Source organism: Rhinatrema bivittatum, chromosome 6 (assembly GCF_901001135.1).
Source record: "Rhinatrema bivittatum chromosome 6, aRhiBiv1.1, whole genome shotgun sequence".
In the NCBI taxonomy this organism is placed as follows: domain Eukaryota; kingdom Metazoa; phylum Chordata; class Amphibia; order Gymnophiona; family Rhinatrematidae; genus Rhinatrema; species Rhinatrema bivittatum.
The window spans coordinates 18,682,093-18,707,493 of NC_042620.1; the positions used below are offsets into that span (position 1 = coordinate 18,682,093).

General features: G+C 47.4%; 1 protein-coding gene across 2 annotated transcripts in view; it reads right to left on the reverse strand.

The window, feature by feature from the left end:
- Window positions 1–24,659, reverse strand: part of SMARCAL1 (SWI/SNF related, matrix associated, actin dependent regulator of chromatin, subfamily a like 1) — a 192,129-nt gene extending 167,470 nt beyond the window's left edge. For both annotated transcript variants that reach the window (XM_029605117.1, XM_029605118.1), the window contains exons 1-2: window positions 24,542–24,659; window positions 7,954–9,020 (exon numbers count right to left, since the gene is read on the reverse strand). In XM_029605117.1, coding sequence (XP_029460977.1) covers window positions 7,954–8,875 — 922 coding nt within the window. In that variant the 5' untranslated portion in view covers window positions 8,876–9,020; window positions 24,542–24,659. The remainder of the gene's footprint in view (window positions 1–7,953; window positions 9,021–24,541) is intronic.
- Window positions 24,660–25,401: the final 742 nt, after the last annotated feature.

The following is a 25,401-nucleotide window of genomic DNA, read 5'->3' on the forward strand; positions in this document are numbered from 1 at the left end:
CTCAGGAACCCTCTACACCCCTTCCCTCAAATGTGCTCACCACGCTTCCACCAGAGAAAGAGCCCTGTCCATTGCAGGCCCCTCCCTCTGGAACACCGCGCCACTTGAGCTCCGACTGGAACCAGGCATTGGGAAAATCAAAACCGGGGTTAAAACATGGCTCTTTAAAATGGCCTGCCCTGATCCGGATCCCACGTAGTCCCCCTGCTCCCTCTACTCCTCCAGAGTAAGAGCCCTTGTCATCAACGCACTCATAGCCTTCTCCTTTATTCATCCTCTGTTTTTGTCTCCCACTTCGCTGCACCTCCTTATTTACCCTCCCCCCCCACACTTTCCTTAACCCTTTCTTTTCCCTATAGCAACCCTGCTAGTCTATACATAGTTGCCTTTCTGAACGCATAATTTGTAATGTCATATATAGTGTCGCTTGTATGTACCAGTTAAAGATAATGTATATTATTGTATATAATACTTTTTGGTGTGTATAAGTTATATAAGGTTATCCAGAGTGGATAAGTTTTACACACTGTCCCTTATTGAGTGTATAATTTGCAAGGCTACTTATTATGTTTCCTCTGTTCTTTTCCATTAGGTATTGTTCCTTTTCTCCTCTTCCTGTTTTTCCCTCTCTTCTCTCGCCCCTTCTCTCTTCCTAGCTGCTCCCTCTTCCCCCCACCCTGGTTTTTTGTAATTTCCTCCTTTTAGTTATATTGTAAACCGGCATGATGTACCCACGAATGTCGATATATAAAAGCTAATAAATAAATAATGCGCCTTGCTTTCTGCATGCCCCACCAGGACAGCCTCCTCCCTGCATGCACACGGCTTTTGGTGAGGGAAGATGGCAGGAATGGAGCCAGGATGGCAGGCGTGGGCAGTCCCAGCGGGAGTTCCTTCTCAGAGAGTGGCAGCCTGAGCAGCCCGCCTTCTCCTCGCTTTGCTGTCTGAGGCTCTTTCTTTCTTTTGCCGTAGCGGATGGCAGAACTCTGCAGCGTTTCGGACTGTTTTGTAGCACTGGTAGGTGCAGCTCATGCAGTAGTGGTGCTTTTCGCTTCTGCGGAGGGTGGGCTTTCTGCTGTCTTGGTCCCGCAGCTCCTCTTTTCCTCAGTTCATTTCTTCTTGCCTCCACCGAGCTGTGCAGAACGAGGCACAAAAGTGACCGGACTCGGGAAGGACGTCTGGACAAGCAGGCTCTGATGAAGCTCCGCAAGGACCCAAGATGTGCCAGCTGCAGCGGCTTCTGAACACAATTTGTTTGTTTTAAACTACTAGTGCGTCACGCACTGATAACGCCCCGGTACAAAGGCACATGAAAACCAACAAAGGAAATATTCTACGATGCCATCAGCTACAGAATTTTGTTCCACTGTGACAGTCAGGCTTTTAGCACGCCCATAGGCCCCAACACAAGATTGTGCCTCTGACTCAGGCAGCATTTGCAGGCCTGCTGGGGTGGCAATGAACGCACTGATCCTGGAGATAGGGAGGAACCCATGCTCCATGTCTCTCACTGATTTCAGAGCCAGGAAAAATAGTGGAAACTATTCTAAAGAACAAAATTACAGAACATATAGCTAGACATGATTTAATGGGACACAGTCAGCATGCATTTATCCAAGGGAAGCCTTGCCTCACACATCTACATTTGTTGAAAGGGTTAATAGGCATGTGGATAAAGGTGAACTGGTAGACAGAAACATAGAAATGACGACAGAAAAGAACCGAATGGTGCATCCAGTCTGCCCAGTAAGCCTGTGCCGTGTAGGTTACCCCATGCTTATATGTTTCCCAGACCATAAAAGTCAGGGACCTCGTTGGCTGCTGTTTGAATCCAGTTCCCTGTTACGCCCCCCCCCCCCCCCCCCCCACCCCAATGCTTATCAGTCTCCCACCCTAGCCCTAGTTGGTTGCTGTTTGAATCCAGTTCCCTGTTATGCTTTGCTGTTGAAGCAGAGAGCAATGTTTTGAGTTGCATCAAAGTATCAGTCTTATTGGTTAAGGGCAGTAACCGCCACATCAGCAAGTTACCCCCATACTTGTTTCCCCAGTCCATAAAAGTCGGGCCCCCGATTGCTGAATGAATCCAATTCCCTTGTTCCCCTGCCGCTAAAGCAGAGAGCAATGATGGAGTAATGTGGCCACAGTACCAAGGCTTATTGGTTAAGGGTCATAACCGCTGCACCATCAGGTTTCTGGCTGCTTCCACTGCTTTCCAAGCCGGGGATCAGGGCTGCACCACGAGGCTGCTAACCCCTCCCCCGCTGGAACACGTCAGACAAGCTAAAGGATCTGCATTTAAAATCTCTCCCTCTCTCACGGGCGTCGCGCGCCTGCGTCGGGAGCCTAAGGAGCGCGACCAAGGACCTTGCCCCTTGGTGCGCCCCTTAGTGTGCCCATCGTCGTCTGCCCCATAACTGACGGCAAGATCTGCTTAGACCGACCGGACGCCTCGCAAACCTGATGCACTCTTCCTAACTGTAATTATATTGGCATGCTATGCGCATATTCATTCCTTGATAAGCTGTGCTACTGTCTCATACTGCATTATATTGTATCATTTGTATTGCATTGCACTGTATTGTACCAGCCTGCTAACCTTGCTAATTTCTCCTTCCCGTTCCTCACCACACACCCCCCCCCCCCCCTCCATACACCCCCTGGCCATCCAGGCCCTACTCTAATCTGCCATGCCCCCTCATTCGGCCTCCAATTTCCCCTCATTTCAGATCTCCCGTATACATCACCCATCACACAGAACACCTCGCTTCCTTCTTGTGGACCCCCCAGCCCAACGCAAATCCCTCCTGCCTATTCTCCTCGCTCCATTAACACAAATACTAGGACTCACCACTTTATCCCTAGTCCTCTTTAATGCACAGTCCCTCTCCAAAAAAAACACACATCCTAGATAAGAAAATAAGAAAATGCCATACTGGGTCAGACCAAGGGTCCATCAAGCCCAGCATCCTGTTTCCAACAGAGGCCAAACCAGGCCACAAGAACCTGGCAAGTACCCAAACACTAAGTCTATTCCATGTAACCATTGCCAATGGCAGTCGCTATTCTCTAAGTGAACTTAATAGCAGGTAATGGACTTCTCCTCATAAAACTTATCCAATCCTTTTTTAAACACAGCTATACTAACTGCACTAACCACATCCTCTGGCAACAAATTCCAGAGTTTAATTGTGCGTTGAGTAAAAAAGAACTTTCTCCGATTAGTTTTAAATGTGCCCCATGCTAGTAATAGCAGTGGCTATTTTCTACGTCAATTTAATTAATAGCAGGTAATGGACTTCTCCTCCAAGAAGTTATTCAATCCTTTTTTAAACACAGCTACGCTAACTGCACTAACCACATCCTCTGGCAACAAATTCCAGAGCTTTATTGTGTGTTGAGTGAAAAAGAATTTTCTCCGATTAGTGTTAAATGTGCTACTTGCTAACTTCATGGAGTGCCCCCTAGTCTTTCTTTTATCTGAAAGTGTAAATAACTGATTCACATCTACTCATTCTAGACCTCTCATGATTTTAAAGACCTCTATCATATCCCCCCTCAGCCGTCTCTTCTCCAAGCTGAACAGCCCTAACCTCTTCAGCCTTTCCTCATAGGGGAGCTGTTCCATTCCCCTTATCATTTTGGTTGCCCTTCTCTGTACCTTCTCCATCGCAATTATATCTTTTTTGAGATGCGGCGACCAGAATTGTACACAGTATTCAAAGTGTGGTCTCACCATGGAGCGATACAGAGGCATTATGACATTTTCTGTTTTATTTACCATTCCCTAATAATTCCCAACATTCTGTTTGCTTTTTTGACTGCCACAGCACACTGAACCAATGATATCAATGTGTTATTCACTATGACGCCTAGATCTCTTTCTTGGATGGTAGCTCCTAATATGAAACCTAACATTGTGTAACTATAGCATGGGTTATTTTTCCCTATATGCATCACCTTGCATTTATCCACATTAAATTTCATCTGCCATTTGGATGCCCAATCTTCCAGTGTCACAAGGTCTTCCTGCAATTTATCACAATCCGCTTGTGATTTAACTATTTTTGTATCATCTGCAAATTTGATTACCTCACTCGTCATATTCCTTTCCAGATAATTTATAAATATATTGAAAAGCACTCCATGAAGTTAGCAAGTAGCTCATTTAAAACAATTTGAAGAAAATTCTTTTTCATTCAGCACATAGTTAAGCTCTGGAATTCATTGCCAGAGGATGTGGTTACAGCAGTTAGTGTAACTGGGTTTAAAAAAGGTTTGGATAAGTTCCTAGGGGGAAAATCCATAAATTGCCAGTAATTAATAAGCAATAGTAGCTTGAGATGTATTTAATGTTTGGGTACTTGTGACGTGGATTGGCCACTGTTGGAAACACGATACTGGACTTGATCGACCGTTGGTCTGACCCAGCATGGCATATCTTATGTTCTTATGAAGAAGAGGGTATATGGTGGTGCACAGAGAAGCAGTTACTTGGTTTTGATTATAAATATTATTACCCTTATCATAAAGGCTTAGGGGGTCACTGCACGGAGTGGCATGGTAAGCTTGCTGGGCAGAGTGGATGGGCCATCTGGTCCTTTTCTGCCATCATTTCTGCCATCGGAGTGGAGGAGTAGCTTAGTGGTTAGAGCAGTGGGGCTATGAACCAGGAGACCAGGGTTTCAGTCCTGCTGCTGCTCCTTGTGACCTTGGGCAAGTCACTTTACCCTCCATTGCCTCAGGTACAAACTTAGATTGTGAGCCCTCTGGGGATAGAGAAATACCTACAGTACCTGAGTGTAATCTGCTTTGAAGCGCTGGAAAAAAGTGCAAAAAGTGGAATATACATATAAATAAATCATTACCCTGTATGCTACAGTGATTCCTACCAAACCTCAGATTCAAGCAGTGACCAGAACGAGCTTCTTCCAACTCCATCCCCTCCTGGATGACCCTGCCTTTGTCACAGCCATTGCGACTTGAACTCTATGTTGGAATCCCCAATACCCCAAACTGTCGCCTGCCGTTCATAAAAAAAAACAAAAAACGCTGCAGCCCATATGACAATATGTCCTAAAAACCCTATATTGGCTCCCAACACACTACTGCACCAAATTCTAACTGACCCTAGCCTACACAACCTGCCAAGGGCTAATAGCTACCTAGAACAAGAAGCATTGAATAATATGGGCTAAATATATTTAAAAAAATTAAATAACTCAATGTATTTAAAAAAATTAAATAACTCAATGAATCACTAAGCCCATATGCTTACTAGCACAGGCTCACCTAAGAGGGCCTCATCAAGACTAGGAAGAGAACGTTTGCAGGATAGATCCCAATCCTATACAACTTCCTGCCACTTCACATCTGACTTGCCCTTGTCCAAATATTAGTGACAATGTGGCTCTCTGAAGCAGCTTTTGGCACGAACAAGTAACACAAAGTCTACTAAACTTTCTTCGATACTCACTGCATGATATCAAGCCACTGCTGCTATTTACCTCCCCTGCCACATGAAACCTACTTGGTGACCCATTATAATGTAGTGTCTTGGATGTATAACTGGTATCTCCTACTGTGCTCTAACTGTGCTGTACCACTCCTACTTTAAACAACTACTTAGCATTGTACATAATGACCCTACCTGCAATGCACAGCCATATTGAACTCAACTCCCCGTGCTGAACCACCACCCTGCCATTGCACCATACAAACTGCTTTATGTGCAGCTCGCTTGGAACTCCCTGGCTGGAAAAGCAAGTCATAAATAAACAATGAGGAGGAGGAAGCAGATAAGACAAAAACATTAGAAAAATGATTAACGCTGTAAATCTTTGGTTATTGGAGGGGGCTTCGTTGGTTCTTTGCTTCAGCAGTTTTTCCCTGCTCTTTGGGTTTTGGCTTCTGTTGGGCTACAGCATCATTAGCCTGAGGCCTTGTTCCCTCTGTCTTCTTCTCTTCCAGCTTTACTTCATCCAGTCAAAGAGACAGTCATAAAGCAGGGCTCCTTCCGGGACCCTACAGTCAAGGGCCCTACATCCAGGCACTAGGTATTGCTGTTTCACAATGACTATGACTCCCTCCCCCTACACAGCAGTGCAGCACTAAGCCGCAAGGCCGGCCTACTCTGTAATTTTAAAGGTTACTTCCAAGTCCCACTTTGATAAATGCCCTCTCTGCCCCACATTCCCTGCTGGGCCATGTCAGAAACAGTGAGCTTCTCAATAGGTAAAGGAGCCACCGAGGAAAGACAGAGGCCTTAACGTGTAAAATTCAGAGGTGTGGCAAAAAAAAAAAAAATGGCACGGGGTAAATCTTCACTAGGCAGAGCTAAATATCTCCTGAGCCAGGCCAAATCCCTTTTGTACAACATAAGGAACAAAGCAAAGAACTTCTGCCTACTGGTCATTTACGTGACTCGTGAATTCTGCAGTATCAAGACCACTGTGCCTGGAGCTTCCAATCCTAAAAACAAGGAGGAGCCAATAACAAAAAAAAAAAAAGTACTGTATCTGCTCCTTGGAAACGCACATCAAGAAACATTTCACAATTCAGAACAGCCAAGCTCCACTGAACTGCTGCTTTCGAGACTGCTTCAGACAGAACTAATCACAGATGCATTTCCTGTTCTAAAGTCTATGTTTATACCATATACTCAAAGCAGGCAGCACCAAGTTACAGAAAAGACATCTTGGTGACCAGCGTGTCCCTCAGCTGCTAAGGAGCATGATGGCTATGAAGAATCCACTTCATATTCAGAGAGACTGTGACCACCCTACCCAGGGTGTTGCTGTCTCCTCCCAGGAGATCACGCTTACGTTTTCATGTTATCATGATCTGGGGTGTGCATTTTATGACCTGCAATGCTAAATATAGACCCTAATAAGTGTATTAATAAATGGCCAATTACTCATAAAAATGGGAGGGAAAGACTTCAGTGCACCATGCAGCAAAAAGCTCTCAATCGAGTGTAAAAAAACATCATCGGTCTTAAAAATAAACCTCCTTCCATCCTCGATTTTTATCTTTTTGGTATATGTGCAAAACTATATTATACATTATTTAAAAAAACAAACAAACACAGAAAACAATTTCTAAAAAAAAAGGTCCCACAGGGCTAAGAAAATTTTTAGCAGCTTACAGCAAACAACAGTTATGAAAGGCATTTGCCAAAAATACCCAGATGTTTGGTTTTATGATCAACAGCATGAGACCCAACTCCGTGTGAAGAGACACTGCCCAGCTTGGTAAAAGAGAAATGTAAAGTCATTCATATTTATTTACAGCTGTGGTGCAGCAGCACAGGGCTGCAAACTGGTCCATCCAGCCAAGTCAGCCTCTGCGGGGTCTCTGGCTTTAATCTGTAGATCTGTGCCACTATGCCACAGCTAGAAGCCACTGCAGTGAGACATTCATTATAGAGATTAAAAAAAAAAAAGGTTTGATTCCTGGGCCTGGGCCAGGGATGCGGCAGAAGCAGCATTCAAAGCCCCTGGGGTGGGGGAGAGGGTCTCGGGCATCATTCAACAGCACTAAATGTGGGTTGGACTTAGAATGCACCCAGAGCAAGTTCCAGAGAAAGCTGCGGCCCCCTGCCATGGACTTACCTGGCAATGGCTGGGCAAGGTGGAGGGTTTTAAAAGAGGGGAAAATCCTAAGTAGTTGTGAATGAAAACTCATGACACTGTAGCCTAACAGAGGCCGGTTTCACCTCTGCTGTAAATCCAAAGGAGCAGGAGGAAACTGCGGGCCAAAAAAAAATTATTTTTTTTTAAACAACTGTGCAGAAGGTGGCAGCAGAAGTAAACAGCTTGAACTGCCGCTCCTCCTAGATCAGACCCCTACCAGTAGGGGGAAGGGAGAATCCCAGTGACATAGGACAACCCAAAGAGCAGGGCCGGATGCAGCGATCACCCCGATACAAGAGACACATCAGGAGGCGACTCTTACCATAATGCCTGCTGGGTACAGTCTTAAACAAGGAAATGAGTTTTGCATTGTAGCCAACTTCCACCTGAAATCGGTCCTCGCTGTGCTTCACGCACTTTCCTTTAAGGGCACTTCGACATTGTTTTAAAGGGGGAGGGCTGCCACTGCTGGCTCCCGACACCGAAGCCTTGCTATCAGTCAGGGCTGCATTCCCACTGGCCACAGCGGGCTTCGAAGCTTGCCTTGCACCGTAAAACTGGGAAATGCTAGCACCGTTCTTAGTCCCGAGAACAGCTGTTCTGGAATCCGTGTTCCTTTCCGAGACCCCAGCAGCCTGACTGTATTTACTGCTGACACACTCACTGCCAGCTTTATTCAGATCGGGTGCCAACGCTGTGCTGCCAGTCTGCTCAATTGTGTTTGAACAAGGAAGAATTGCTGCTATGGGCTTATTAAATGTTGCTTGATCCTTAGGCCGCAGTAACCATTCTGAGTGAACAGATGGCTGTCGCTGAAATTTGCTGGGATGATCAGAACCTAAGCAAGAAGCAATGGTATAGGAGGAAGAATCCTGCCCGGTGACCACAGGCTCAGGCCTTGCACTATGGACCTCGAGGCTAGAGCCCACTGCAAGATTGCTCTGCTGCTGGATGCCATGGGGGTTGGCTGCCGGCTGCTGTGCCTTCAGAGGAGGTGGCACGGTTTGACTGTGTGTGTTCTGACGACAGGGGCCATTCTGACTCTCTTGTTTTGTGCGCTGCTGCTGCTGACTTTTGAGGTGGCCCGAGCAGATTTGATTGGCAGCTCCGAGTAACGTGTGCCCTGCATTTGGCCGTTTTATTTCCTGCTGTTGAGCTGCTAGTCTCTCTGCCCTCCGAGCCAAGGCCCTTTGCCGGTTCTCCTCAATCTTTCTCTTCTGCTCTTCTGTGAGACTCGAAGACATCTTCTACAACTAAAACACCAGTCCCCAATGCTTAGATAAAAGTGTACATCTCCTTTGTACACTGAAGACTTGTAATTCTATCATCTCAGGACTCTCCGCACTCGGTTTACAAAAAGGATTGAAGGTGCACACTTTCGGTTTTTACCTGTTGAAATATATAAAAAAAAAAGTTTTCAAAAGAGCTGAAAAGTTAAGACATTTTGACATAAGGTCACCATAATCTAAAATTAACACAGAGCTCAGAAAGAAAACTTGAAAGGGAAAAACAGACAGACTTTTAATGGTCATGTCCTGGTGTGTGACTGAACGTGAGCGACGAGGCAAGCAAGGAAAAAAAATAGTGCAGGGGTGGCCAACTCCGGTCCTCGAGAGCCACAAAAAAGGTCAGGTTTTCAGGGCATCATCAATGAATAAAGGTTTGCATACAATTGGAGGCCGTGCATGCAAATCTGTCTCATGCATATTCATTGTGGATATCCTGAAAACCTGGTCTGTCAGAGGCTCTGAAGGACCGGAGTTGGCCACCCCTGGAATAGTGACTTCTTTTTTTAAAAAATCTTTTATTTTAAATGTATTAATTGCCCATATCCTGGCCAATGTACATAAGTACAGACACATGGTTTACATAAAAACAATATTCTTCATCATATACATACAGAAACAAGATAAGACAATACACCATTTGCGGACTTAATAAAAGGCTTGCCTGAAAAGCCATGATTTTAGTAGGGACTTAAAAGGCTTGGCGCGCTCTTAATAGCGAGAGAGACAAAGTTGTTGGAAGTTTTCATGCATATCTACTTTCATGTCAAAGCTCCAGTTCAACAAAGTCATTTAAACAGTAGCCAGCATTTTCTCTGAAAGAAACTGGTGCCCAGCACTTGTGCTAAATCTCTGCTACATCTCTTTTTCTAACAATCTCAAATGATGTCTCAGACATATGAAATTTCTTCTTTTAATTCCTTTAAATAAGAGTCACTACAAGCTGCAAGCGGCAGTATTATCTTGTCATGAGAACTGCAATACACTACATATGTCATGATTAGCCAGGGCATTCCCATTCTAACAGATAAAAACTCGATATTAGAAAACCAGACATACTGGTAAAGGAGAAAAACAGGGCACTGCTTGTAGAGGTGTCAGTAGCAAACACCTATTTTGTATGGAGAGAGAGAGAGGATTCTCACATGACAAAAGATGCAATTAGAGATCAAGAAAAAATGGTACAAAGATATAGAAATAGTTCTAATTGTATTGGATGCCACTGGACTGATTAAAAAGACCTTCCAAGTACACTCTGATATTTTGCCTGTACAATGGGAGTATTGAAGAGAGCAGTAAAACTGAGCTCATAACTAACATTCCCTGCTTTAGGAGTGAGATTCATACCTATTTTATTTATTTACTTTATTGATCACCTTACTGTTAAAAATGATCAAAGCAATGTACAACAAGATAAAATACAATATAAAACAATCATTTCAAACAAAACACATTCAACTACTATGGGGTGAGCAAAACCATCATCATATATTTACGACGCGCTTTTCCAGCCTGGGAGCTCAATGCAAGCTACCAAATTGGCTTACTTTATATGTAACAGCATAGAGAGTTATATAAATGAGTACTAAAGGAGCACTGAATGAAAATGAGTTACAGATAGAACTGCTGAGTATAGCAGAACATACAATAGTTCCAGCAAGTTACAAAGAGTGGGGTTAAATACTATACGGCCAGTAGTCAGAATTAGCATGAGACAGTGCAGTGGCTAAGTAACATAAAATACAAACAAATATCCCTTCTAACTTATAATAGTCAAAACACGACACAAGACCTCCAGCCCCCTCCATCCTGTAATACTTTACTTTTTCTCCTTCTTTTGTGGTTTGTTTTGGTTTTTATATATTTAAGGAAAAAGTAACACAGAGTTCCAATTCTGACACCTAAAGATGAACTACGGTGCTCCTTAAAACCGAGGTGGTAGTTGGTTTGAGTGCGATTTCATCTGCAGTGGGTTGAGAGACTTCTGTGCAGATACCCAGATACTCTATGGACTCCTATTCTAACCAGATTAGGGACGATACCACTGAATCCTGTAAATAGTTTCTTAGTTACCAGGTTATTTTGTTAGTTTTTGTACGTATTGTTCCTGTTCTATGTAAAGGCATTCCTGCCAATAGTAACAGGTGGGAGAGAAAAAAAGGGGGAAAAAAATGGATAAAGTGCGTAGCTTGCTGGTCAGACTGGATGGGCCGTTTGGTCTTCTTCTGCCGTCATTTCTATGTTATGGCATTCCCTTTCTATGTTAAGGCATTGCCAAATAGTTACAAGTTATATGTAAACCGACACGATGTGCAAACGGTTGTCAGTATATAAAAAACTCTAAATAAATAAATAAATAAATAAATAAAGCAGGCTCTGTCTCGCTGGTTGGAGCCAGGCCTTCACCTGTCTTCTGAAGGACAGTAAGTACAGGGCAGGTCTAATGTGGGGCGCTAGAGAGTTCTATAGGGTTAGGCCCAATCCTGGATCCAAACAAATCCATTTGGACACTAGGAGAGAACCTTTATAAAGGTGGGGGAAAAAAAAACACCCCACCCCTCAGAAACATGTTCTTTTCATGTAGCATGAAGGGCTGACCCTCTTCCATTTCCTTTATTCAAATGTCTTTATTATTTTACTCAGTGACTGTTCTAAGCAGTTTACAAAATTAAACCATTTCAAAGCATAAATATATTATAATAAAGGCAGCAGGAAGAAAAGGAGCATGCAGGTTGAGGAGCCATTTTGCCCAGAGAAAACTGAACTCTTTCTGGGCCTCAACATCTTCATTTTGGTCCAATGAAAAAAGTTTATGAGTTTTCAAGAGCACCCATCGCATCCGGAGGAGGAGCCCATCTGGTCCTGAAAGCTCAGTTACCTCATTTTTCATTGGTCCAAGAAAAGGTATCACAGCCTGCAAGGATTCCAGTAGCTCACGCAGAGGGGAGGGAAATGAAATGTATTTGATGAACCCTGAGAAGTTACTGGGTTGTAAACACTTGATTCATGCTGTTTAGGGATTAACCTCTGTGTCCTCAAACACATTCCAACAAGAGGTTAAAGAGCTCATCCTCAAATAACTTTTAAAATGAGCGGAAGCCCACCAAATCCTCTACATTTCATCTAGAGACTCTGGGAATTTGTATAAATTGCAAGGTCTCCAGGGAAACACCAGCCCTACCCCCTCGTGGCAAAGGGCATGAAACAAGTGGGGAAGGCATAGGAGAAACTGAAGAGGGAACTAGAGCAATTTTTTCTGCTCTGCTGGATCTTCTCCGGTCATAACCCTCCCTTCCCACAGGAGGGGAGCCAGTGAGGCTAGAGCAGATACTGTAGGCAGCATGTGGAGAGAAACAGGATGGAGGGGGAGCTGGGGCAGAGACAGTTCAGCCTGCAGCAGAATGGAGGAGGAGGAAAGAGACACCCTACAGCACAAGTCAGAGAGCTGTGAGTGAGATGTGGGGGTTGGGGATGGTGTAAGGAAGGAGAGTGCAGAGATCAGGGATGGATGGATAGGATAGGTAGGGAAGATAAAGAGTGCTGGGGATCATCTTTGGAGGGAGAGAAGAAATAAAGTGATAGGCAGCCTCCTTCTGCTAATCAAGAGCAATCTAAGGGGGAACATAACTCCAAAAATACCCAGGCATGCTAATGCAAAGAGAGAAGACACAGAGAGTGATGCACAGACAGAGATTCAGAGAGTGCCCTCCATATGTACACAGGGCAAAACTCAGAGAGAGACAGGCATAGACCCCACACATAAAGACAGGGAGACTCAGACTGCTCTCCACATGTGCACAGGGTGAGACTGACTGACACAGCCCCCACACATACAGTCAGTAAGATTCAGACTGCTCTCCACATGTACACAGGGTGAGACTGACAGACACAGCCCCCACACATACAGACAGTGAGATTCAGACTGCTCTCCACATGTACACAGGGTGAGACTGACAGACACAGCCCCCACACATACAGACAGTGAGATTCAGTCTGCTCTCCACATGTACACAGGGTGAAACTGACAGACACAGCCCCCACACATACAGACAGTGAGATTCAGACTGCTCTCCACATGTACACAGGGTGAGACTGACAGACACAGCCCCCACACATACAGACAGTGAGATTCAAACTGCTCTCCACATGTACACAGGGTGAGACTGACAGACACAGCCCCCACACATACAGACAGTGAGATTCAGACTGCTCTCCACATGTACACAGGGTGAGACTGACAGACACAGCCCCCACACATACAGACAGTGAGATTCAGACTGCTCTCCACATGTACACAGGGTGAGACTGACAGACACAGCCCCCACACATACAGACAGTGAGATTCAGACTGCTCTCCACATGTTCACAGGGTGAGACTGACAGACACAGCCCCCACACATACAGTCAGTGAGATTCAGACTGCTCTCCACATGTACACAGGGTGAGACTGACTGACACAGCCCCCACACATACAGTCAGTAAGATTCAGACTGCTCTCCACATGTACACAGGGTGAGACTGACAGACACAGCCCCCACACATACAGACAGTGAGATTCAGACTGCTCTCCACATGTTCACAGTGTGAGACTGACAGACACAGCCCCCACACATACAGTCAGTAAGATTCAGACTGCTCTCCACATGTACACAGGGTGAGACTGACAGACACAGCCCCCACACATACAGACAGTGAGATTCAGACTGCTCTCCACATGTACACAGGGTGAGACAGAGACACAGCCCCTGCACATACAGTCAGTGAGATTCAGACTGCTCTCCACATGTACACAGGGTGAGACTGACAGACACAGCCCCCACACATACAGACAGTGAGATTCAGACTGCTCTCCACATGTACACAGGGCGAGACTGACAGACACAGCCCCCACACATACAGACAGTGAGATTCAGACTGCACTCCACATGTACACAGGGTGAGACTGACAGACACAGCCCCCACACATACAGACAGTGAGATTCAGACTGCTCTCCAAATGTACACAGGGTGAGACTGACAGACACAGCCCCCACACATACAGACAGTGAGATTCAGACTGCTCTCCACATGTACACAGGGTGAGACTGACAGACACAGCCCCCACACATACAGACAGTGAGATTCAGACTGCTCTCCACATGTACACAGGGTGAAACTGACAGACACAGCCCCCACACAGACAGTGAGATTCAGACTGCTCTCCACATGTACACAGGGTGAGACTGACAGACACAGCCCCCACACATACAGACAGTGAGATTCAGACTGCTCTCCAAATGTACACAGGGTGAGACTGACAGACACAGCCCCCACACATACAGACAGTGAGATTCAGACTGCTCTCCACATGTTCACAGGGTGAGACTGAGAGACACAGCCCCCGCACATACAGTCAGTGAGATTCAGACTGCTCTCCACATGTACACAGGGTACTCCGCTCATAGAAGCCATCACGAAATATATAAACACGGATTCCCCTGCTATGATCCTGGGAGACTTCAACCTCCATGTTGATGCTACTCCTCCCTCAGCCAATTGCGAAGCCTTTCTTACCACCCTTAGAGCCATGGGTTTTGAACAAATCATAGACAAACCTACACACAAAGCTGGCCACACATTGGACCTCCTCTTCATCAACTCCGGTATTTCATATTCTTTCCCCCCTGACTGCACCCCAGTCCCATGGTCAGACCATGCTCTTGTATCCACCTCTCTGACAATTAATACATGCTCTAAACCAGTGGTTCTCAACCGGTGTGTTGCGACACACCAGTGTGTCGCCAAGCTCCGGCAGGTGTGTCGCGGCTCCCGGTGTTCCACTGCCCCGCTTGTGCTTCCCTTCTCCCTAGGGGCGGGGCCGAAGAATGAAGAGACGCTGCGCGCCAACGCCAGCGGGGCCGAAGAACGAAAAGAACTGCGCGCCGACGTCAGCGGGGCCGAAGAACGAAGAGACGCTGCACGCCAACGCCAGCGGGGCCGAAGAACGAAAAGACCTGCGCGCCGCCGGCAGCTGAAGAGCAGAGAGACCTGTGCGTCACCAGCGGCGGGGCCGAAGAACGAAAAGACCTGCACGCCGCCGGCAGCTGAAGAGCAGAGAAACCTGTGCGTCATCAGCGGCGGGGCCGAAGAACAAAGAGATGCTGCGCGCCGCTGCCGGTGGCTGAAGAGCGCAGAGACCTGCACGTTGCCAGCGGCGGGGCCGAAGACCGAAGAGACGCTGTGCGCCGCTGCCGGCCGCTGAAGAGCGGAGAGACCCTGCACACTGCAGGAGGCGGCTGGAGAGACGTTGCGTACCGCGGGAGGTCTGGCCAGAGGTGGCTGAGAAGTGGAGGCCAAACAATGAGAAGAGGCTCCATGTGAGCTTGTGTGCTTGTGGTAGAATGGGTGCCTGGGTGCATGAGTGAGAGCGTGTGTGTGTGTGTGTGTGTGTGTGTGTGTGTTAGAATGGGTGCCTGGGTGCATGAGTAAGAGCTTGTGTGTGTGTGTGTGTGTGTGTGTGTGTGTGTGGTAGAATGGGTGCCTGGGTGCATGAGTGACAGCTTGTGTGTGTGTGTGTGTGTGGTAGAATGGGTGCCTGGGTGCATGAGTAAGAGCTTGTGTGTGTGTGTGGTAGAAGGGGTGCCTGGGTGCATGAGTGACAGCTTGTGTGCCTGTTGTAGAATGGGTGCATGAGTGAGAGCTTGTGTGTGTGTGTGTGTGGTAGAATGGGTGCCTGGGTGCATGAGTAAGAGCTTGTGTGTGTGTGTGTTAGAATGGGTGCCTGGGTGCATGAGTGAGAGCTTGTGTGCCTGTTGTAGAATGGGTGCATGAGTAAGAGCTTGTGTGTGTGTGTGTGTGTTAGAATGGGTGCCTGGGTGCATGAGTAAGAGCTTGTGAGTGTGTGTGTTAGAATGGGTGCCTGGGTGCATGAGTGAGAGCTTGTGTGCCTGTGGTAGAATGGGTACCTGGGTGCGTGAGTGAGAGCTTGTGTGCCTGTTGTAGAATGGGTGCATGAGTGAGAGCTTGTGTGCCTGTGGTAGAATGGGTGCCTGGGTGCATGAGTGACAGCTTGTGTGCCTGTTGTAGAATGGGTGCATGAGTGAGAGCTTGTGTGTGTGTGTGTGTGTGTGGTAGAATGGGTGCCTGGGTGCATGAGTAAGAGCTTGTGTGTGTGTGTGTTAGAATGGGTGCCTGGGTGCATGAGTGAGAGCTTGTGTGCCTGTGGTAGAATGGGTGCCTGGGTGCGTGAGTGAGAGCTTGTGTGTGTGTGGTAGAATGGGTGCCTGGGTGCATGAGTGGGAGCTTTATGTATGTGTGTGTTGGAATGCATGCCTGGGTGCGTGAGTGGCAGCTTTGTGTGTGTGTGTGTGTGTGTTGGAATGCATGCCTGGGTGCGTGAGTGGCAGCTGTGTGTGTGTGTTAGAATGCATGCCTGATTGCATGAGTGAGAGCTTGTGTGCCTGTGGTAGAATGGGTGCCTGGGTGGTGAGTGGCAGCTTTGTGTGTGTGTGTGTGTGTGTTGGAATGCATGCCTGGGTGCGTGAGTGGTAGTGTGTGTGTGTGTGTGTGTGGTAGAATGGGTGCCTGGGTGCATGAGTGAGAGCTTGTGCGTGTGCGGTACAATGGGTGCATGAGTGGCAGTGTGTGTGGTTGTAAGTGACAGAGTATGTGTGAGCTTGTATGTAAGTGACACATGTGTGTGATTGAGAGAGACTGGTCAGGGAGGTGACTGGTGTGTGTGTGAGGAAGAGATACTAGTTAGGGAAGTTACTGGTCTGTGTGAGACAGAGACTGGTTGTGACTAGTTGTGGGCCCTAAGGAAGAGGACTGTGAGGACAGAGCTTCAGCAGCCCTTGCTGCTTCTGGTGAGAGCTATTGGTCTGCAAGGGAAAGGAGTAGGAGAGTTGCTGGAGAGGGTAAGTAAAGGCAGCTTTTTAAGTTTATTTTTCTTGATTGATTGCCATTTTAATTATTGGGTGTTATGTGATGTGTCTGCTGTTTTGAAATATTTTGATATTTAGATAATTTTTAATAATTTTTATGAGTTTTTAATTGTTGGATGTTATTCTGTTCATCAGCTGTTTTGTAACATTTATTAGTATAGTTTTACAATTATTTCTAAGTGGGTATCTATAGCAGCTTGGCTTGCTCTGTTTTCCCAATAGGAGGTGTATTAGTGTTTAGGGCCTGGTTAATTACTGTCTTTTCATAAGGAGGGGTATTGTGCCTGCCAGTAAAGAGAGTTTGCTTTGCTTTTACTGAGATGTCATCAGATCCAGAATATCTTTTTTTTGTATGGTGAGCTGTACGGGTAATGTCCTAGTTCTGCTCTGCACCCATTTTTGGGGGTCGACGTGGTTCCTGAGTATGCAGAATGTATATTTACATTTTGTCCCGTGATGGTCACATGTTCAGTGTGTCACGCATGTGAGAACCATCTGTCAGGTGTGTCCCGGCCGAAAAAAGGTTGAGAACCACTGCTCTAAACAACCGCAACCCTATTCTACCATCCACTTCCGGAAATCATGCCCTTCTGACACCCTCATCGAACTCTTATCTAAAGAATTCTCAAACTTGGACATAACCAACCCTAATGCAGCTATACTCTCTTGGCAGAACATGACGGAGGGTATAGCCAATAAACTATGTCCAGCAGCTGTAAGAACAATCAAACCGGATCAGAAAGCAAAACAACCTTGGTTCTCACCAGAACTTAAAAAGTCTAAACGAGACCTTAGACTTAAGGAACGCCAATGGCACAAAGCACCCAGCTCCTCTACCTTATCCATCTACAAAGACCGGCTCCACCGATATAGAAACCTCATACTAAGATCAAAAAAAATCTTCTTCGCCAGCAGAATCCATGAGTTCCAATTTGACGCAAAAGCTCTCTTCACATACGTCTCACAACTCACGAAAACCAATGCCCCAGCTATTCCAGAGGAAGAGGCACAAAGCAAAGCAGAAGAACTTGCTCTTTTCTTTCAAAAAAAAATAACAAACACCTTAGCACTGCTGCCCCCTAACACTTCCACACAACAGACTTCTGCTGCCAAACCAACCATCATTGGAGCCAAATTTGATACCTTTGAACCCATCTCATCTAAGGAGATCGAAACCCTCCTAAAGAAACTGAAACCATCAAGCCACCCTTCAGACAATATACCTACAAAACTCCTCCTCCTTATCCCAGACACCATAGCCAGTCCCTTGGCAGACATCATAAACTGCACCTTATCTCAAGGAATATATCCTGACTCTCTAAAATCTGCATCACTCAAACCTCTTCTGAAGAAACCCAACCTAGACACTCAAGATCTCTCTAATTTCCGCCCAATTTCCAACCTTCCTTTTGTTGCAAAAATCACTGAAAAATTGGTCAATTCCCAACTCTCGGATTTCCTAGTCGATCATAATATTCTCTAACCTAATCAATATGGGTTTCGCAAATCCTACAGCACAGAGACCCTCCTCCTCTCCCTTACGGATCACATCATCTTAGGACACATCATCTTAGGACACATCTTAGGACACATCATCTTAGGACTAGACAAAGGTCAAGCATTTCTGTTAGCTCTTCTTGAGCATTTGATACGGTGAATCACTCCACTCTGCTAAGCCGTCTCTCAGACATCGGTATTTCAGGATCTGTACACAGATGGTTTAATTCATTCCTAAGCAACAGAACCTACAAAGTCAAAATTAACAACAAAGAATCATCCAGTATTAAATCTTCAGTAGGAGTTCCTCAAGGATCCTCCTTATCCCCCACCCTATTTAACATCTACCTCCTCCCCCTCTGTCAACTGCTTACCAACCTAAGATTAACAAATTATCTCAACGCAGATGATGTTCAGATATTAATCCCCATAAAAGAGTCACTCTCAAAAACTCTCCTATACTGGGAAAATTGCCTTCAATCCATTAACCAACTCCTCAACAATCTGAATCTAGTCCTAAATACGTCCAAGACCGAACTACTCATCATTTCAACCGACCATTCAGATTCCTCGCTTCAGCTCCCTCATACAACACAAATCTCTCATGCTAGAGACCTCGGAGTAATCCTTGACAATCGCTTAAATTTAAAGAAAATCATCAACAACACGATAAAGGACGGCTTCTACAAACTGCAAGTCCTAAAAAGGCTCAAACCCCTCCTGTTTTTCCATGACTTCAGGACAGTCTTCCAAGCCACGCTCTTTGCCAAGATTGACTACTGCAACTCACTCCTTCTGGGGCTTCCACACTCCTCCACAAAACCTTTACAGATGCTCCAGAATGCAGCAGCTAGAGTCTTGTGTAATACAAACCGCAGAGATCACATCTCCCCCATCTTAAAGAACCTACATTGGCTGCCAATAAACTATAGAATCTTACACAAATCCCTCACCATAATCCACAAAACGATCACAAACAATACCCGTTGGATCTCCAGTTCCCCCTCAAACTCCACTCCTCATCCAGACCCATCAGAGAATCATACAAAGGATCTCTCCATTTGCCTCCTAACAAATCTTCACGCCACACCGCAACCAAAGAACGAGCATTCTCGATAGCAGGACCCACTATCTGGAACAATCTACCGCCGGACCTCAGGCAGGAACCCTGTCTACAAACATTTCGAAAAAAAACTTAAAACCTGGCTATTTAGCCAAGCTTTCCCTTAATCTTTTCACTTCAGAAACTCTACATCTCAAGCCTTCCTGACTACTTACATAGCGAAACCCTTTAATCACAATGGTTATCTCTCTTTCCTTCTTTCTTCTATTCCCAAGTTTGAGCTCCTTGTTATATGTAACTTTTTTACCTCCTCTGATTATTTTACTGTTAAACGGTTGATAAGAATGTTACCCCTTCGTTCCATGTAAACCGATTTGATATGACTCCCGTCATATAAAAGAATTAAATAAATAAATAGATACAGCCCCCGGACAGTGAGATTCAGACTGCTCTTCACAGGGTGAGACTGACAGACACAGCCCCCGCACATACAGTCAGTGAGATTCAGACTGCTCTCCACATGTACGCAGGGTGAGACGGATAGATACAGCCCCTGGACAGTGAGATTCAGACTGCTCTTCACAGGGTGAGACTGACAGACACAGCCCCCACAGATACAGACAGTGAGATTCAGACTGCTCTCCACATGTGCACAGGGTGAGACTGACAGACACAGCCCCCGCACATACAGTCAGTGAGATTCAGACTGCTCTCCACATGTGCACAGGGTGAGACTGACAGACACAGCCCCCGCACATACAGTCAGTGAGATTCAGACTGCTCTCCACATGGGCACAGGGGGAGACTGACAGACACAGCCCCCGCACATACAATCAGTGAGATTCAGACTGCTCTCCACATGTGCACAGGGGGAGACTGACAGACACAGCCCCCGCACATACAGTCAGTGAGATTCAGACTGCTCTCCACATGTACACAGGGTGAGACTGACAGACACAGCCCCCGCACATACAGACAGTGAGATTCAGACTGCTCTCCACATGTGCACAGGGGGAGAGTGACAGACACAGCCCCCGCACATACAATCAGTGAGATTCAGACTGCTCTCCACATGTGCACAGGGGGAGACTGACAGACACAGCCCCCGCACATACAATCAGTGAGATTCAGACTGCTCTCCACATGTGCACAGGGGGAGACTGACAGACACAGCCCCCGCACATACAATCAGTGAGATTCAGACTGCTCTCCACATGTGCACAGGGTGAGACTGACAGACACAGCCCCCGCACATACAGTCAGTGAGATTCAGACTGCTCTCCACATGTGCACAGGGGGAGACTGACAGACACAGCCCCCGCACATACAGACAGTGAGATTCAGACTGCTCTCCACATGTGCACAGGGTGAGACTGACAGACACAGCCCCCGTACATACAGACAGTGAGATTCAGACTGCTCTCCACATGTGCACAGGGTGAGACTGACAGACACAGCCCCCACACATACAATCAGTGAGATTCAGACTGCTCTCCACATGTACACAGGGTGAGACTGACAGACACAGCCCCCGCACATACAGACAGTGAGATTCAGACTGCTCTCCACATGTGCACAGGGTGAGACTGACAGACACAGCCCCCGCACATAAAGACAGTGAGATTCAGACTGCTCTCCACATGTACACAGGGTGAGACTGACAGACACAGCCCCCGCACATACAGACAGTGAGATTCAGACTGCTCTCCACATGTGCACAGGGTGAGACTGACAGACACAGCCCCCGCACATACAGACAGTGAGATTCAGACTGCTCTCCACATGTACACAGGGTGAGACTGACAGACACAGCCCCCGCACATACAGACAGTGAGATTCAGACTGCTCTCCACATGTACACAGGGTGAGACTGACAGACACAGCCCCCACACATACAGACAGTGAGATTCAGACTGCTCTCCACATGTGCACAGGGTGAGACTGACAGACACAGCCCCCGTACATACAGACAGTGAGATTCAGACTGCTCTCCACATGTGCACAGGGTGAGACTGACAGACACAGCCCCCACACATACAATCAGTGAGATTCAGACTGCTCTCCACATGTACACAGGGTGAGACTGACAGACACAGCCCCCGCACATACAGACAGTGAGATTCAGACTGCTCTCCACATGTGCACAGGGTGAGACTGACAGACACAGCCCCCGCACATACAGACAGTGAGATTCAGACTGCTCTCCACATGTACACAGGGTGAGACTGACAGACACAGCCCCCGCACATACAGACAGTGAGATTCAGACTGCTCTCCACATGTACACAGGGTGAGACTGACAGACACAGCCCCCACACATACAGACAGTGAGATTCAGACTGCTCTCCACATGTACACAGGGGGAGACTGACAGACACAGCCCCCGCACATACAGTCAGTGAGATTCAGACTGCTCTCCACATGTACACAGGGGGAGACTGACAGACACAGCCCCCGCACATACAGTCAGTGAGATTCAGACTGCTCTCCACATGTGCACAGGGGGAGACTGACAGACACAGCCCCCGCACATACAGTCAGTGAGATTCAGACTGCTCTCCACATGTACACAGGGGGAGACTGACAGACACAGCCCCCGCACATACAATCAGTGAGATTCAGACTGCTCTCCACATGTGCACAGGGGGAGACTGACAGACACAGCCCCCGCACATACAGTCAGTGAGATTCAGACTGCTCTCCACATGTGCACAGGGGGAGACTGACAGACACAGCCCCCGCACATACAGTCAGTGAGATTCAGACTGCTCTCCACATGTGCACAGGGGGAGACTGACAGACACAGCCCCCGTACATACAGTCAGTGAGATTCAGACTGCTCTCCACATGTGCACAGGGGGAGACTGACAGACACAGCCCCCGCACATACAATCAGTGAGATTCAGACTGCTCTCCACATGTGCACAGGGTGAGACTGACAGACACAGCCCCCGCACATACAATCAGTGAGATTCAGACTGCTCTCCACATGTACACAGGGTGAGACTGACAGACACAGCCCCCACACATACAGACAGTGAGATTCAGACTGCTCTCCACATGTACACAGGGTGAGACTGACAGACACAGACCCCGCACATACAGTCAGTGAGATTCAGACTGCTCTCCACATGTGCACAGGGTGAGACTGACAGACACAGCCCCCGCACATACAATCAGTGAGATTCAGACTGCTCTCCACATGTGCACAGGGTGAGACTGACAGACACAGCCCCCGCACATACAATCAGTGAGATTCAGACTGCTCTCCACATGTACACAGGGTGAGACTGACAGACACAGCCCCCACACATACAGACAGTGAGATTCAGACTGCTCTCCACATGTACACAGGGTGAAACTGACAGACACAGCCCCCGCACATACAGTCAGTGAGATTCAGACTGCTCTCCACATGTACACAGGGTGAGACTGACAGACACAGCCCCCACACATACAGACAGTGAGATTCAGACTGCTCTCCACATGTACACAGGGTGAGACTGACAGACACAGCCCCCGCACATACAGACAGTGAGATTCAGACTGCTCTCCACATGTGCACAGGGTGAGACTGACAGACACAGCCCCCGCACATAAAGACAGTGAGATTCAGACTGCTCTCCACATGTACACAGGGTGAGACTGACAGACACAGCCCCCGCACATACAGACAGTGAGATTCAGACTGCTCTCCACATGTGCACAGGGTGAGACTGACAGACACAGCCCCCGCACATACAGACAGTGAGATTCAGACTGCTCTCCACATGTACACAGGGTGAGACTGACAGACACAGCCCCCGCACATACAGACAGTGAGATTCAGACTGCTCTCCACATGTACACAGGGTGAGACTGACAGACACAGCCCCCACACATACAGACAGTGAGATTCAGACTGCTCTCCACATGTGCACAGGGTGAGACTGACAGACACAGCCCCCGTACATACAGACAGTGAGATTCAGACTGCTCTCCACATGTGCACAGGGTGAGACTGACAGACACAGCCCCCACACATACAATCAGTGAGATTCAGACTGCTCTCCACATGTACACAGGGTGAGACTGACAGACACAGCCCCCGCACATACAGACAGTGAGATTCAGACTGCTCTCCACATGTGCACAGGGTGAGACTGACAGACACAGCCCCCGCACATACAATCAGTGAGATTCAGACTGCTCTCCACATGTACACAGGGTGAGACTGACAGACACAGCCCCCACACATACAGACAGTGAGATTCAGACTGCTCTCCACATGTACACAGGGTGAGACTGACAGACACAGCCCCCACACATACAGACAGTGAGATTCAGACTGCTCTCCACATGTGCACAGGGTGAGACTGACAGACACAGCCCCCGCACATACAATCAGTGAGATTCAGACTGCTCTCCACATGTACACAGGGTGAGACTGACAGACACAGCCCCCGCACATACAATCAGTGAGATTCAGACTGCTCTCCACATGTACACAGGGTGAGACTGACAGACACAGCCCCCACACATACAGACAGTGAGATTCAGACTGCTCTCCACATATACACAGGGTGAGACTGACAGACACAGCCCCCACACATACAGACAGTGAGATTCAGACTGCTCTCCACATGTACACAGGGTGAGACTGACAGACACAGCCCCCGCACATACAGTCAGTGAGATTCAGACTGCTCTCCACATGTGCACAGGGTGAGACTGACAGACACAGCCCCCGCACATACAATCAGTGAGATTCAGACTGCTCTCCACATGTGCACAGGGTGAGACTGACAGACACAGCCCCCGCACATACAATCAGTGAGATTCAGACTGCTCTTCACAGGGTGAGACTGATAGATACAGCCCCCGGACAGTGAGATTCAGGCTGCTCTTCACAGGGGGAGACTGACAGACTGGCTCACGGATACAGATAGACCCTACACATACAGACAGTGAGAGTCAGAGACTGCTCTCCACACGTACACAGGGTGAGATTCAGAGACCCTTCTATCCGCCAGAAACTAACCTAGCCAACCATGTGGAGACAGACACAAGGAAAAGGCGCACAAAGTGACTGACACGTGGACACAGACACGGAAACGAGCCGAGACTCGCAAATAAATAGACCGAGCCCCAGCTGTCACTCACCGCCTAACCGGCTCTGCAAAACAAATCCACCGACCCGCACCTTGACCCCTGAACTCAACGTCACCGAATGCATGACCCGCACGCAAAGCACGAGGCTGGACCTGAAGGTGGGGGAAGGGGAAGGCAGCGGCACTCACGCGACCAATCCTCAGGCAGAGAGAGAGGGAGAGGCGGGCCATGGAGTCCAATCCACCAATGAAAGCTTGGCCAGGCTCTGAATGACACGTTCGGTGGGCGTGTCGTTAATGTAAGGACGTTCGGAGGATTTTGTGTCACGTGGCGTCAAGAAAAGGATGCGTCCAGCGTCGGTCGGTGCGCGTGTCCTTTCGCTTCTCGCCCCATGATTGGTTGTTGTGGTATGCACGTGGCCCGGAGGGCTCCTTAGCGCCCCTTCTAGGGGCATTGTTTTGGTGATTTCACGCGCTATTTGCGGACCTGCAGAATAGCCGAGAACCGAGTTTATTTTTAGCGCGTTTTTCGAACTCAAATAGCTTCTGTATTCGCTTTGGCTTGTTCCCCGTGTAAAACATTTTGTCCTAAACTAGTCAACCCTACGGCAACTACATTTGCAGGAGAGGTATATAGATATCATAAAACGTAAAATGGTCATTTATTTTTATTTAGTACTTGGATTTACGAGATTCTCCTAAAGTGCTTTGGAGCATTTTAGAATAGCGGCATAGAATCAGCAATCATTTTTGTACATACCAATTGCTCTACATTTTTTTCTTGTTACTTTTGTTTGGCAGTCAGAATCTGCCAGGCTTAAAGCTTTTAGAACCCTATGACAGTCAGGGGTGATTTTCTATAATATGCAAGGAGAAAGCAGAGTGGGCCATGGCAGCACTGGGAGCTTGCAC